This window comes from Mus caroli, unplaced genomic scaffold (assembly GCF_978045245.1).
Source record: "Mus caroli unplaced genomic scaffold, Mus_caroli_1 scaffold_15, whole genome shotgun sequence".
Taxonomy (NCBI): Eukaryota; Metazoa; Chordata; class Mammalia; order Rodentia; family Muridae; genus Mus; species Mus caroli.
The window spans coordinates 20,683,260-20,699,848 of NW_028227270.1; the positions used below are offsets into that span (position 1 = coordinate 20,683,260).

The 16,589-nt window shown below is 44.9% G+C and overlaps 1 protein-coding gene across 1 annotated transcript in view; it reads right to left on the reverse strand.

The window, feature by feature from the left end:
- The window catches only part of Ccdc125 (coiled-coil domain containing 125), a 29,779-nt gene extending 15,279 nt beyond the window's left edge, over window positions 1-14,500 (reverse strand). Inside the window, exons 1-5 of the mRNA XM_021179872.3 lie at window positions 13,985-14,500; window positions 7,501-7,608; window positions 5,074-5,372; window positions 3,900-3,958; window positions 1,347-1,433 (exon numbers count right to left, since the gene is read on the reverse strand). Coding sequence (XP_021035531.1) covers window positions 1,347-1,433; window positions 3,900-3,958; window positions 5,074-5,362 — 435 coding nt within the window. The 5' untranslated portion in view covers window positions 5,363-5,372; window positions 7,501-7,608; window positions 13,985-14,500. The remainder of the gene's footprint in view (window positions 1-1,346; window positions 1,434-3,899; window positions 3,959-5,073; window positions 5,373-7,500; window positions 7,609-13,984) is intronic.
- Between the last annotated feature and the right edge of the window lie 2,089 nt (window positions 14,501-16,589).

A 16,589-nucleotide genomic window follows, 5' to 3' on the forward strand; every position in this document is an offset into this window, starting at 1 on the left:
TGGGGGAGGGGGTTGTTTGTTTGTTGGTTGGTTGGTTGGTTTTTCGAGACAGGGATTTTTCTGTGTGGCCCTGGCTGTCCTGGAACTCACTCTGTAGACCAGGCTGGCCTCGAACTCAGATATCCACCTGCCTCTGCCTCCGGAGTGCTGGGATTAAAGGCGTTCGCCACCACGCCTGGCTTGAATGACCTTTCTTAGCAGGCAAATACACATAGCAGCAGCAGGATTATTCATCCTAGTCAGAAGGAATAATTGAGATGTACACCAGCTGGTGGGTGAAGGATAAATAAAACACGTGGTTATGTAATAGACTAGTAGCAATAAAAAGAAGAAAGTATTGCTAGCTGTGGTGGTGGCTCATGCCTTTAATCCCAGGACTCAGGAGACAGAGGCCAGTGGATCTCTTGAGTTCGGGGTCAGCCTGGTCTACAGAGTGAGTTCCAGGGTTACACAGGAAAACCCTGTCTCTAAACAACAAGATATATAAAAGCATGAGAGTGCATGGACAGATACCATGAGTCGGGGACTGCAGTCAGAAGTAACTGCTAACATTTGCAATAATCATTTTGAAAGTATTAGAAATGCCCTAAAATTAGATTATAGTGATAGCTGCACAACTCAGATGTTAGTAAAAATTGACTGTATATTTAAAGATTAGGGCCAGTGGTGGTGGTGCACACCTTAAATCTCAGCTCAGGATGCAGAGGCAGGCAGATCTCTCTTTTTTTTTTTTTTTTTTTTTTTTTTTGGTTTTTCGAGACAGGGTTTCTCTGTGTAGTCGTGGCTGTCCTGGAACTCACTCTGTAGCCCAGGCTGGCCTCGAACTCAGAAATCCGCCTGCCTCTGCCTCCCGAGTGCTGGACTTAAAGGCGTGCGCCACCACGCCCGGCTTCAGGCAGATCTCTTGAAATTGAGGCCAGCCTGGTCTGCAGAGGAGTTCCAGGACAGCCAGGGCTACATATAGAAACCTTGTCTTGAAAAATAACAAAACAAAACAAGCAAACAAATAAATCTACCAAAAAAATTCAAGAAATTATGCTATTAAAATATCTGTAACTCAAAAACCCAGCAATATTAAGCACTGATATTTCCATTTTACAAGGCAAAAAAAATCACTAATTTAATTACTGTTGGTGGCTGGTTTTGGAGTGTGTTGGTGTGTGTGTGTGTGTGTGTGTGTGTGTGTGTGTGTGTGTGTGTGTGTCTTGTTTCCAAAACAGTGTCTCAGGGTGAAGCCTGGTCTTGAACTCTTGGTTCTCCTGCCACTGTCTCCCCAGTGCAGAGATTACAATGCCACTTATTATTAGAATATGCTAAGTGACGAATTTTCAAAAATAAATTCTTACCATGCTTTGGAGGATTTTCAATGCTTCCTCTTTACCTTCAAGTTGTCTTTGAGACGCTTCAAGTTCCGTTTTTAAAATCTCTACTTCCTGAGGACAGAGATATCGTAGGCCTCAGTGTTTGCAAGGCATATAACCCCAGGAACTGACCAAGCAGCTGGCTGGTCCATGTTCACCCTAAAGCAAGGCTGTGAGTTTCTCCAGATGCTGAAGTGAACCAGAACTCACTACCAAGCTCCAGTTGAAACAAAAGCCCACCTCTTGCTTTTACCCTGACCCCCCACCCCGCATAGCTGCAGCCATTTTGTTCCATGCCTGCCAGCTATTTCATATTGTTGCTGTAATATGCCTGCTGTCACTGACAAGAAAAATAACTTGACTCAGAGCAAGGTCATGCTGATCACATATCCTCTTATTTTCTGAGGTTTATCCAATCTTAAATTCCACAAAGCTTTATGTAGGACCCATCAAATTACAGGTCAATATGAGCTGTTATGTCTAAAATGGTGTGAGTCAGAGATGACCACCAGGCAGCACTTCCAGCACCTGCCTATACTCATTGGAGGTTTTGTGGGGTTTTTTTCCCCTTTATAAACTGACAGAGAAAGATATTTGTGGCCATGGCTCAGCCCCCAGAATTCTGAGCTACAGTTCTGATGGCTAAGTATCAGGTTGTGTGTTCAATAAACCATCCCTGTCTAAATTTGTGGGGTGACTCTTGGACCCCCAACAAGTATTATGAACATAAACTTATCTGAAAAGGGAAGCTTAGCTGATAATTAAAAAAAAAAAAAAAAACCAAACCAAATCAAACCAAAAATACTTCCACCTTTAGACAATAGATTAGCAGAGTCTATCTGACTCAAGACCACTTCTTAAAAGCCTTCCAAGGTAAAGCGGCTGAAAACCAACCACCACTTGCATTGTGGAAATGCAGCATTTACAGAAATACAGCCTAAGTGATGCTTTCCATGTGTTTGTCACTGTGATACACAGGTTAAGGGTATAATCCAGTTGCAATGATGTTGTATCAGATTAAGGTGGGCCCCAATCCAGTGGCCAGTGTGCCTGTGAAATAAGAGGCACCTTGGATGCAATCCGGGAAGGGGGTGTAGGGGGTGGGGCAGGGGTGGGGGTGTAGGGGGAAGGTTAAGAAAAGGGACAAGGTCATGCGAGGCTGAGGCAGAGACTAGACACTACAGTTTAGGAACGTCTTGGCCTGCAGCAGCCTTCAGATGCAACATGGCATTTTAAAACCTTGATTTCAGACTTCTTCCCTCCAAGGCTGAGATGGCAGGTTTCTGTTCATGTCTCCAGCTCTGGTATTTGCCTCAGTAGTCCCAGTTATCTAACCTTAGGAAGCAGGGTTCCTGCTTCTTAGAAAGGTGGCAGCTACTCAAAGCTGCTGCGCCCATAGGGGCGGGGCTCAGGCGGGGCTCCTCAGACCACCTGGGTCGTTCTTGTTAGGTTGTCAAGCTGTCAATCAGGCCCTGCAGTCTCTTCCCCCTCTATAAGGAGCCAGCCAGATGCTTTCCTGGAGACTAGCAGCCCCTCCCTCCCTCTCATATTAAGGATTAGTCTGGATCCTACTGAGTGCCCGTTTCAATGTCCCTTGGCATGAAGGCTAGCTAGCCCAGGTTAGGTCATGTGGTGTGGAGCATCCCCTGAAAACTTATGACTTGGAAATTTCCTTTGTTAATCTGGAATCGAAGGCTCTCTCCCTTCAAGGCACATCATACCATCAACGTGGCCTCTCTTTTGTAATTTCTAGTAATTCTCTGGTCTTCTGACCTCAAGGACATTACGTTAAGACAGATTTTTTTTCCCCAGCCTCACCTAGAGGAAAGGCATCTATAACGAAGCAATGCCAATTTTCCCAGTAGTTTAGATGGATTGATAGGACTAGAGAAGCTGGACAGAGAAGTGGTGGGCAAGCCTGAAGGGTCAGGCATGCTTACATCAGAGAGCTGTTTTAGAAACAAAGACTGGGGCCAGCAAGACGGCTCGGCCGAGTAAGGAGTTTGCCTCCAAGCCTGACCACCTAAATTCAATCCCTGAAATACACAGGATGGAACTCGAGAACTCCAGCAAGTTGTTCTCTGATATCCACAGTGTGCTGTGGCAATACACACACAAACAGAGAGAGACAGAGACAGAGAGAAACATACACAGAGTCAGAGAGAGAGAAACACACAAACATACACAGAGACAGAGAGAGTCAGAGAGAAAAACATACATAGAGAGTCAGACAGAGAGAAAAAGAGAGAGAGAGAGAGAGAGAGAGAGAGAGAGAGAGAGAGAGCACATAAGAAACAGAGGAGGCAATCCCAGCACTTGGGAGGGGGAGGCAGAGGTAGTTGAATTTCTGAGTTCGAGGCCAGCTTGGTCTAGAGTGAGTTCCGGGACAGCCAAGGCTATACAGAGAAACCCTGTCTCGGAAAACAAAAACAAAAACAGAGGAGGCCTGTTGTAAAGTATGAACTCAAGAGATGAAGGGACAGAGGGGTCTGTCAGAAGGGACAGGCACAGTGCTCACTCAGTACCACAAGGACATACCTCTAAAGCTTCATGAAGACGTCGCCTTAACCGTTCGTCCGACAATTCTGAGTTAGAATCTATTGGAGGAAAAGGGAATACTTTCTTTAGTTCAATACCATTTACTTAGCTGGGCCGAGCTCCTTAAATCCTGAGACTCTGGAGGCAGAGGCAGGTGGATCTCTGTGAGTTTGAGGCCAGGTTGGTCTACAGAGTGAATTCCAGGATAGCCAAAGCTATGTCGAGAGACCCTGTCTCAAATGTGCCCCACCCTAGCAAAATCCAGGACATTTGTTTACTAAAGACTAAATATGTCATCCTTAAATTGCAAAATAAAAAAAAATTATTATAACTAATGATAAAAAAAGCATATGACCCCTTAAATACCCACAAATGAAAAGATACGTGGTTTTGATGATGCAGCTTCTAAAGAATTGTGATATGAAACTTATGTTGATGAATTGACTAATTACTACACAAGTGTGTAGGGAAACATGAATGCTCTAAGTCAAATAAGTGGATTTTAGCAGCTAGCTTAAGCGTAAGTGGTGTGGTAACAGTAACAACACCTAGGAACGAAACTTTGACTTCTTTCCAAGAACAATGGCAAGCAGGATGTTTTCTGTCACCTTACTGCACATTTTACACATGATTATTCCCAGAACCCGTACCTGCACCTGGCACCTAGTAGACCCAATAACTGTTGGCTGGGGTGGGAGTGGGGATGGAGTGGGGCATAAAACTGTATAACAAAAAAGGAAACCTTGGTATGCAGGTATCAGACTCACACATGTATGACATTAGAGCAGACTAGCTACTGTGCCCCCTGACTGCTGCAGAACTCGGAAATAAAACATCAGTTACTTTTGAACTCCACAATTTTTTTTCAAGGGAATAAGATGTGGCCCAGTGAGGAGGCTCAGCAAGAAAAGGCGACTGCCACCGAGTCTGAGGACTTGAGTTCTAGACCTGGGACCCACATGGTTGGGGTAAGAATTGGCTCCTTCGAGCTGTGGCATGCCTTGGCATGTGATTGTGTCCCCCTCACCCGCCCCCCCCAATAAACAAATTTAATCTAAAAAAAATCTTAATGAGATAAAGATGAAAATCTACTTCTGTTATTGATTTTCCTGTGCTGGGAGAGTAAGGGCCCTGATTGCGCCCACGGGGAGGGCGGACAGCCCGGTGGTCTTACCTGTGCTGCTCAGTCTGGATGCTCTGTATCCCTGAGCGCTTGTATCTTGAAAGCCCTTACTCCTGGAATACTGGAAACTGGTTTCACTTCTTTCTTCTCCCTTTCTTGGAAACGGAGGAGGGCTTGGGTTCTTTCCATCTGACCTTTTCTTAGATATAATCGAACATGGAACTTCATAAATACCACCGGGTTTTCTTCCGAGGCCATAGCCTAGGTCACCTTCGATCATGTCATCCTCTGTTTCCCAGATGTCCTCTGCCTCGCTCGATGACCTCGACACTTTGCTCATTAGCCAAATGCTGTTTTGTCATAAGGGAAAACAGTACAGTTACGGAGAACAGTGGTTAAAAAGCAGTCAGCAGCTGGGTGTGGTGGCGCACACCTTTAGGCCCAGCACTCGGGAGGCAGAGGCAGGCGGATTTCTGAGTTCGAGGCCAGCCTGGTCTACAAAGTGAATTCCAGGACAGCCAGGGCTATACAGAGAAACCCTGTCTCAAAAAACCAACCAACCAAACAATCAAACAAACAAAAACCAAAAAAGCATTCAGCAAAAACAAGAGGTAAAGGAGAAGGAAGAGGAAGGAGGGAGAGGAGGAAGAGGAGGAAGAGGAGGAGGAGGAGGGCTGGAGACAGGGCTCAGTGGTTAAGAACACTGACTTCTCTTCCAGAGATCCTGAGTTTAATTCCAAACAACCACATGGTTGGCTCACAACCATCTGGAATGGGATCTGGTGCCCTCTTCTGGTGTGTCTGAAGACAGCTGCAGTGTACTCATATAAATAAATTAATTAAAAAGGAAAGCAGTCAGCAGATGCAGCAATGCCTCTTCTGGGTCTCCACCCCCCAATGACATGAAAACATTTATGTTAAAGCGGTGCCTACACTCGTTGCCAGGGGTGACTGCCATGCTCACTGTCACTAACTTACAACTGCCAAGTTATGGATAAAGAAAATGTGGTGTGTTGCTGAGATGGCTCAGCAGTTAGGAGCACTGGCTGCTTATAAAGGACCAGAGTTCAATTCCCAGCACCCACATCAGGTGGCTCACAGCTGTCCATAACTCCAGCTGCAGGGATCCTATACCCTCTGTGGCCTCCAAGGGCTTCTGCACACAGCTATATACATACAGATAAACAAGTACACACATACACATAAATATAAATAGGTGTTAAAATTAAACCACAAACTTAACACACAAATGCATATCCTAACTGGAAGTATTTAATCTAGGGTCATTTTCTGAGGGAAAGGGCTCCAGCTCGTACTTCTAAGATGGAGGTGAACTGTAGGGAAGGCTAGGAAGGCTAGAACCTAAATACAGAACCCTAGTCTCTGTATTTGGTGGTTCACAACCATCTGTAACAAGATCTGACTCCCTCTTCTATGGAATGTCTGAAGACAACTACAGTGTACTTACATATAATAAATAAATAAATCTAAAAAAAAAAAAAAAAAGAACACTGACTTCTCTTCCAGAGATCCTGAGTTTAATTCCAAACAACCACATGGTTGGCTCACAACCATCTGGAATGGGATGGGAATGGAATGGGAAGAGCAGACTAGTCAGCCAACCGAGGTGACAGACACTTCAAATGCAAGCTTATGAAGGAGACGGTTCTGTTTCTACAAGTCTGAGAGTGGTACAAGATTCGGACAAGTGTGAACGAGGCTTCCCCTGACTACAGTGTCATAGGAAGACTCCGTCTCCTGCCTTTGTCCATTACTGCAGGGTTAAGTCACCGTTGGCTCTGTGTGATTGGCACACAGTAAATCATCCAGGAAGGCATCCCTCTCAGTTTCCTCCTTTTCTTTCCTTCTTTTTTTTTTTTTTGGTTTTTCGAGACAGGGTTTCTCTGTGTAGCTCTGGCTGTCCTGGCACTCACTTTGTAGACCAGGCTGGTCTCGAACTCAGAAATCCGCCTGCCTCTGCCTCCCGAGTGCTGGGATTAAAGGCGTGCGCCACCACGCCCGGCTTCTTTCCTTCTTAAATCACATTGTCACGTGAGTAAGAACCAAAGCCTGTGCAATGGCCAAGGGCCCGCCCGGCATTCTGTCCACCTCTCCCATCACCACGGCAGGTCGGTCACCTCCCCATCTCCTCTGCCACGGCAGGTCAGGTCGGTCACCTGCACATTCTCCTCTGCCACAGCCCAAACCTGCTCCAAACAACCTCACACAGAACGAACAGGCCAACGGGTATCCTGTCTGGCCCACCACACTCCTCTAGAACTGAACTCAACTTCTCAAACCTAGCTGTTGCTCAATAAAGATTCATTTACTGAACAAATAAAAAGAAGAAGAAGACGCACAGATATAAACACTTGTCTCCAGGATGAGGACACACAACAGGCATCACAGGAGAAAAGCAGCTTAGAGAATGCTCTGTCCCTGAACCCCGCCAGTCCCCAGCTCACCGGGGCCACTTACTCGGTCGCAGGGAGCTGCTGGACACTCAGCCTCCTCCCTCAGAACGGAGTGCAGCGGCGAGCTCAGGCTTTCAACACTGTGCATTGCAAAACAGTGGCTTTGCTGCAACTGTGGAGAAATTTTTACATGTTTGTTTGTTTTTTTTTTTAAACTGTGAGTTTTTTTTTAAATCTAGTGTCAAGCTTCAATTCGATGAGAATAAAATATAAATAATAATAATAAACTGCAATCCCAGTATGAATCTGTAGGCAGATGGGACTGAAAATCTAAATATCCTGCGGCTTAAACAGATGCTTACTGGGATATTCGAAGAAACCAAACTGGTCTTGGGTTTTTTTGCTGAGATAATTCTCTTATTTTTCACTTTTAAAACCATATGCCCGCACTGGTAGGACACCCCTTTAAGCCCAGCACTCGGGAGGCAGAGCCAGGTGGATCTCTGAGTCCGAGGCCAGCCTGGTCTACAGAGTGAGTTCCAGGACAGCCAGGGCTGCACAAAGAAACACTATCTCAAAAAACAAAGAAACAAACAAAACATGCAGATACCACATAAATCTCCTGTATGAAGTTTTTCTGTTGTTTTTTAGCTTCCGAGCACCTTGTATTTCAACATTCTCATCAGGTGATTGCAAACTAAAACCATGTCAAATTTCCTCAGAGACCCCTGATGATTCTAAGAGCTGCCAAGGCCATGAGGCGATTCAGACTCAGATTCAGGCTGAGTATAAAACCATATAACTCTATGGTTTTTTCGAGACAGGCTGACCTCAATCAGTTTAAGAATTTGTTATGGGGGGCTGGTGAGATGGCTCAGTGGGTAAGAGCACCCGACTGGACAACTGGAGGGTGGCAACTACTGACAATCCTCTTAAACTTCGCTTGTGTCGTGGGGGCCACCCTAAGCCTAGGGAACGACAACCCTCTTGCCCCGATTCAACAGTCATGGGAAGTGCTTAATGGGGAGGGAAACATTGTATGGGCAATCACTGCAGCACATCCCCCTTGGACTTGGTGGCCTGATCTCACACCTGACATTTGTAAGTTAGTAGCAGGATCTCCCAATTGGGACCTCCCTGACCATACTGATCTTAGTAACCCACCCCCTGAACAGCGGTGTGTTCCAGGTGGAATAGGGAACACGTATGGGTGTTCAGGGCAGTTCTACCGAGCTAATCTTAGAGCTGCACAGTTTTATGTTTGCCCTGGTCAGGGTCAAAACAAAGAGCTTCAACAAAAATGTGGGGGGGCATCAGATTATTTCTGTGGCAAATGGACATGTGAAACGACAGGGGATGCCTACTGGAAGCCTTCCTCTGACTGGGATCTAATCACGGTAAAACGAGGTAGTGGTTATGATAAGCCATATCAAGGAGAAAGAGATCCCCATAAATATCCAAACGATGGCGACCTCCATCCAGATGAGGCCGCCATAGGAGCTTATGGGTGTGCTACTGAAAACAGCCCCCCAGGACCATGCAAAGGTAAATACTGCAACCCCCTACTTATAAAATTCACTGAAAAAGGAAAACAAAATCGTTTAAGTTGGCTTAAAGGAAATAAGTGGGGTTGGCGTGTATCCAGTCCACCGAGAGACCCTGGGTTCATTTTTACAATCAGGCTTACTGTGACAGAACAGGGTCCCCCAATAGTACCAGCTCCCCCACAAGTCCCGGCTGTACCAGTTCCACCAACTCCACAGCCCAACACATCAAAACCTTCCCTAGGAACTAATACTTCCCTCATGAGGACGACCTTAACTTCCCCATCGTCCCTAGACACAGAAAGCCGTCTGGTCAGTCTAGTTCAAGGAGCTTTTTTGGTGTTGAATAGGACTAATCCTAATATGACTCAATCATGTTGGTTATGCTATGCCTCTAGGCCCCCTTATTATGAAGGAATTGCTCAGATCAGGACTTATAATACTACTTCAGATCATTCTCAATGCCTTTGGGGAGAAAACAGAAAGCTGACTCTGGAAGCAGTTTCAGGAAGTGGACTCTGTTTAGGCCAGGCGCCTCAGGATAAACGGCACCTTTGTAATCAGATCCAGAACATCCAGCCTAGCAAAAGTGGTCAGTATCTGGTACCCCCCATAGACACAGTATGGGCTTGTAATACCGGTCTCACTCCTTGTGTATCTATATCTGTTTTTAATAGTTCCAAAGATTTCTGCATTTTAGTTCAACTTATTCCTAGACTCCTATATCATGATGATAGCTCCTTTTTAGATAAGTTTGATCATCGGGTCCGTTGGAGAAGAGAGCCCATTACCTTAACCCTGGCAGTACTTTTGGGATTGGGAGTAGCAGTGGGAGTAGGTACAGGGACCGCTGCCTTAATTCAGACCCCCCAATACTATGAAAAATTACGTACAGCTATGGACATTGATATTAGAACTATAGAACAGTCTATAACTAAATTAGAAGAATCTTTAACTTCCCTGTCTGAAGTAGTGCTGCAAAATAGGAGGGGATTAGACTTATTATTCCTTAAAGAAGGAGGACTTTGTGCTGCCCTAAAAGAAGAATGTTGTTTTTATGTTGATCATTCAGGAGTAATCAAAGACTCTATGGCCAGACTTAGAGAACGCCTAGATATGCGTAAAAGAGAGAGAGAAAGCCAACAAGGATGGTTCGAAAGCTGGTTTAATAAGTCCCCTTGGCTTACCACTCTCCTCTCCACCATAGCAGGACCCTTAATTACACTTATGCTTTTGCTCACTCTCGGCCCCTGCATTCTTAATAAGTTAGTGGCTTTTATCAGAGAAAGAATAAATGCAGTGCAAGTTATGGTATTAAGGCAACAATATCGGGTCCTTCAGGAAGCCGGTACCCAGCTCTAAGATTAGAGCTTGTCCCTAAAAGAAGGGGGGAATGAAAGAAGGAAAGCTGAACTCTCCATGAACTCTTCAGTTCAGGGTCCTCTTACCCCTCCCATCCAGAGACTGTTCCCGGAGCACTCCTGAACTTTTTACCCCAAGGTACCCCCTCCCAATTGGAAACTGCTCCAGGAACATTTTTTAGATAAGGGGTCTCCTGGAAAGAACCTAGTCCTACCCCTCCCAACTGAAGACTATGCCAAGAACATTTTTGAGATAGGGGCCTCCTGGTACTATCCCAGAATGTTCCAATAGATCGAGTACATTGCCAAAATATAGGACACGACCCCTTGGTTATGTAAAGCCCCTTGGCAGAACACCTTGGTGACGTAAAACTTGTACTTTTCCCCTTACCCTTTTCTTATAAAAGCCTGTGAAAATTTGGGCTAGTTGCCGAATCTCCTCTGCACCTTGCTGGCTGCATGAGTATCGGCCCCAGATATCTGGTATATGTGCTTTTTTTATGTGCCTTCTTGTCATTGCTGTATTAAATCTTACTCTCTATACATCTTAAGTTCGGTCTCAGTGTCTTCTTGGGGGCGCGGCTGACCCGAGGCTTGAGTAAGTGCCTCCCTTTGGGAGTTTTGGAGTCTTTCAAGCCCAGTTGCTCTGGAACTCACAACGTGGCCCAGGTTGACCTTGAGTTGGTGGTTTCTTCTGGCCCCTCTCTCGAGTGCTAGGATAACAATCGTGCTTTGCCATATCCACACAATTCTTTTATCTTTATAACAGGGTCTTCCTATGTTGCTCTGGCTGGCCTGGGTACTCACCATGTAGCTCAGGTGGCCTTAAACTTTCGGCAAAACTCCTAGCTCTGCCTTTTGAGTTGGGGATTATAGGCAAGTACGACCTTGCCCAGTTCAGGAACATCTGTTAATGTACCACATATATTCATATATTCAACATCATGAGTTGTCTTGCTCTTCTGTGCTGAATATAAAGAATGAGTTTTCCTATGCTCTGGAACTCTGTTGGTTTGGTTTTGTTTGGAAATTGAACCTAAAGCCTTGTACATGAAGGGTAAGCACAATTTCCCCTAACTACATCCCTCTTTAATTTTTTTTTTTTTAAGACAGGATTTCCCTGTGTAGCATTGGCTGTCCTGAAACTCACTCTGTAGACTAGACTGGCCTTGAACTCAGAGGTCTACTTCCCTCTGCCTCCTGAGTTCTGGGATTAAAGGTATATGCCAATACTGTCCGGTCCAGCTCTAATTTTTTTTTTTTAAATGTAACTTTGATGGGTATTGGCCATGTAGTATTCATATGTGATGGTAAGAATTAAACTTCACTTTGGGGACACATGACTTCTTAGAATCACAAGCCTCCCAGTGAGTTTAATATGTCTGATATTAATCAGGGAAAGAGCAGGTTGTAGAAAGTGTGGCCTCGAGGTCTGATCTCTATCCTGATAAGAGTCATTGGCTCAAAAATGAGTTTAGGTCTAATGACGGTGAACCATGGGTAGGGTGCAAGATGTAAATCTCTCTTTTATTTGGCAGATGTAATTGTCATCTTGGAGACTTAGTGCTGACTATGCTCACCGTTTCTAGTTCTTTCTGAACTCTTGCTGCCTGATCCAAGTTAGTTTTGGCTCAGACTCCTCTGCAAACTGACTGATTCAATCTGGCTTCTCTCAGCTTCTCCCTGATTTTTCTGCTTGGCCTCAAGCTAACTCTGGCGGTTTGCTCTAATCTTCTGGCTTCTTCTCATTCTCAGCTACAGCAATCAAATAAATAGGTTGAATTTCACTATTAAGCAGACTTGGTGGTATATATGATATGACAAGGCACTCAAGAGGCTGAAGAAGAATACCAGCTGAGACCAACCTGGGCGACATAGTAAGATCTCATCCCCTCAGGAAAAGGAAGAATTTGTGTACCAGTTTATCTACTTTTTTGAGTGAGATTACAACATATAAATTAAAAAAAATTTTTTTCTAGAGTATTAAACTTCTGTTTATGTATCAGCATTTTGCAAAGCATATTCCATGGAACATTCCTCCACCCTATTAACATTTCTAGAGATAAAAGGGTTCTTTTGATTTTGTTGAGAGATATTTTTCCTATTCCAATAATACATGACTAGCCCAAATAACACAGATAACCGGTCAGTATAGCCAGGACTAGAAATCATATCCATCCCTGTCTGGTCCTCTGGACACTTGGGGAAGGGCAAGCATGAATAGACTGTCAGCAATGTTCCTATTTTTCACTAAAATAACTGAAAAATAGTGACCTGCTGATTGCTAACGCCAAGATTTAGCCCCAGCCCCAAAGCCTCTGTAGGAGCTTTGACTCTTTAACTTCCCACATCTGGTCTCTGGGATACCAGGGCTTCTCAACCAAGCAGCAAAGCAGCTCCTGCTCTTTTGCCAGGAGGGCCACCTCTGTGCCTTCCAAGGCTCCTTTTCTTCTGGTTCCTCCTGGATAGACTGCCTTCCACTTTTACCACTTTTAAACACAGGTTTCCAGTTGGACATTCTGCCTACAATCCAAATACAACTGAAACCAAGTTCCTTTCTTTCCCCGCTCCCAATCCAGGTCTCTTCTAGGGTTCTCTATTTTGTCAAATGTGTCATCTATGTTTCAAAAGCATCAAGTGAATTTGGAATCAATTCCCCCCTTTCTCTTTGATCCTCACATGCCTTTAATCCCCAAGTCTTCAAGTCTCACAAATATCTCCCCAAATCATATCCTTTGCACTTGAATTTCCTAGTTGAATTTATGGTAACTTCTGGCCTGAACCAATAGAGCCACCCTACACACCGTGCTGAGTCAATACTTTTTAAGCAGATCTAAGGATGCCCCTCTCTTACCCTAAGACATTCCATGGCTCCCATAAAAGTATATGTCTCATTTGCTTACATCTAACAGATTCACCAAGATATTTGTTGAAAAGAAATGAGAGAGGACACGTTCCATCCGGAAAAACTTAGGCAGCAGGATCTACCCCACCAGCCTGACAACTTTGCTTTCAGCAAACAAGTTGATCAAACAGCTACCTACTTCCTGTCCTGTCCGGCTTGGTGGGGAAAAAGCTAACATGAACCCTCCTTGGTGTGAACCACGACCCGCTTCTCTTGCTGTGGGCTGTATATATTAACTTTTAGCTTTAGAATAATTTTAGATTTATAATAAGTTGCAAAGATTTAGACTTCTATGCCCGTCACTTAAATTCCTCTAAAGTTAGCATCAGGGTACATTTATCAAAAATTGAGACAAAGACACCAGCGCAGGTTAAACTAAACCACACACTTCCGTGGATTTCCTGTTTTTCTCGTAGGCTTTTGTTCGTTCCTTTTTGTTTCAAGATACCGAAACCAGGATATTGCATAGCATTTAGTGCGTTACAGCTTTATGGCTCAAAACTAATAGTTAAAGAATAGCAAGAAGAGACAGAAACAGAGTTTTTGAAATCGGTATTCTCCGGTGTCAGACCATTAATGTCTGACCACCACCTGCAGTTTCCACTCCTGGGCGGCTCGGCTCCATACCCTCCCCACAGCGGGTTCCCGGTGTTCTGTCCTGGCGCTGGCACTCTGCGCATCCGTCCCAAGGATCGAACCTTCCGCTGCGCAGCCCCGCGCGCCCCTTCAGAGGCTCACCCCACTCCGCCACGCGTCCTCGGGCCAAGTGACTGCACGACCACCGCCGGGGACCCGAAAGGATCGCCAGGTCCCGGTGGGCCAGCGGTGCTTCAGCTCTCCTGAGCCCAGTTTCCGTGCCTCCGTGCAACCGGATGTTAGCTGCCTTCCTCCAACTTCAGCTCCAAAGCCGGATGGACAAACCGACGGGCAAATAAAAGCCTGAGATTGAGAACAGACTGGGGCAAGGTGAGCGTCAATACATGGAAAATTATGAGTCCCAACGTTGGGACTTCAGGGACCCCCTAAGAGAAAAGTGTGCCGGAGCTGGGGTTCCCGGAGAGGTAGATCTTGGAACACCGGCTTTCGGCTTTCGGCATTAGAAAGCCCAGTTAGGAACTCTGAAGGCAGCCTGGGCCAGAGGGAGCGCTGAAGCACAGGCGGGGCAGGAGGCAATGCCTGGAGAGCGACCCCTGTTCCTTTCCTATCACAGGTGCTACCTCCTCACACTAACCCATCCGCCATACTGGATCAACTTCATGACCTTGTTGAAATGGTTGTGTTCTAATTCTCTGTGCCAACACCCTTAACCGAAGATTTTATTTTCAAACACTTTCCCAGGCTTGAAGATTACTCTGGTAGAAATAGACATCAGATCCTTCTCTGGCACTAATGAACTTCGCAGACAGCCAGTCTAGTCTGTATTGTCCTTAGTTACTTAGACATGAGGAAAATCCGACTTAGAATGGAATTTATCTTGGGAGTCTTTCTCATAAACTTCGTGCAATCACCTAGCTACTTGATTCTATACCTGTGTTGAAACTAGTGCACTACTTCCAGGAGCGGCTGTGTGAATTCAGAGCTCATTAAAACACAAACATGTTTCAGACTGCCGGCATACTAATAATATATGTTATCATTCATGTGTTTGTGATAGTAAAAATCTGCAAACATATGTCCACCGGAAAATTGATTAATTCAAACTAAGAAATCAGGACTCCTGGAAAATTGGGGGGGGGGGGAGGGGGTGTAGGCGGATGGAGGAGGAAAGAAGACACCTGGTGTGAACTGCAAGGTCCATTGACACGTGCACACATGTACTTACATTCGTCTATTCTACAAATACACTGCACACGCAAGCAACTCTTTTAACAAATGTGAAGTGTGTCTCTTTTGGAGTGCTGGTAATGAAACACAGTGAGCTTGTGACGGTTTGTTTGAGAATGGCTCCTATAAGCTTATATTTTTTGAATGCTTAGTCCCTGGTTAGTGGAACTACTAGGTTTGGGACCGATTAGGAGGTGTGACTTTGGTGGAGGGGGTGTGTCACTGACGGTGGACCAGTCTCTCTTCTGCTTGCGGGTCAGATGTAAGCTCTTAGCTACTGTTCAGAGTTGTGCTCCCCTCGATGACGGCCATGGGCTCACCATCTGAAACTGTAAGCAAACTTCCCAATCAGATGCTCTCTTCTATAAGTTGCCTTGGTCACGGTGTTTTTTCATGGCAGTAGAACAGTGAGTGACTAAGCCAGGTTTTGTACATCTAAACACTTGTCATCACTGAGCCACACCCCAAGACTGTACATTTAAGTCACCAAATCTTTTTTTGTTTGCTTTTGTTTTTCGAGACAGGGTTTCTCTGTATAGCCCTGGCTGTCCTGGAACTCACTCTGTAAACCAGGCTGGCCTCAAACTCAGAAATCCACCTGCCTCTGCCTCCCAAGTGCTGGGATTAAAGGCGTGCACCACCACCGCCCCACAAAGTCACCAAATCTTTTTTTTTAAAGATTAATTAATTAATTAATTAATTAATTTATGTAACTACACTGTAGCTGTCTTCAGTCACTCCAGAAGAGGGAGTCAGATCTTGTTACAGATGGTTGTGAGCCACCATGTGGTTGCTGGGATTTGAACTCCGGACCTTCGGAAGAGCAGTCGGGTGCTCTTACCCACTGAGCCATCTCACCAGCCCCCACCAAATCTTAAATCAGATTTTTTTTTCTTCTTCTGTGACAGGGTTTCTTTATTCTGGCTGTCCTGGGACTTGCTTTGTAAACCAGTCTGGCCTCAAATTGAGAGGCCCATCTGCCTCTGCTTCCCTAGTGCTAGGATTAATGGCGTGTGCCACTAATGCTGGGCTATTAAATCTGAATTTTAAGATGGTAAAAATTTATCTAAAATATAATTGAAAGGTTTGTATTTTCTGAGATGATACAATCCTCTCATAAATTAAAATACAGAGTATGTGTGTGCCCATGGAGGCCAGGGGACAACCTTGGAGACTATTTCTCAGGCACTTCACATCTTATTTTTAAGACATAAAATATTTAAAAAATAAGACACCTTATTTTTAAGACTTCAGCCTAGAATGCATGAAGTAGGCTAGGCTAGCCCCAGAGCCCTAGAGAGCCACCTGTTTCCACCTCTCCAGCACTCAGTTTATAAGCAAGTGTCTGCCACCAAACCTATCTTTTTAAAAAGGTGGGTTCTGGAAATGGAAGTCTTGTCTTTGCAAACTCTTTACTGATAGCCATTTTCTCAGGACTATTATTATTTTTATAAAAATTGTATATACACACATTTTATAGGCACCAAATCTCTGCAAGAATATACCAGAATCCAGTAAC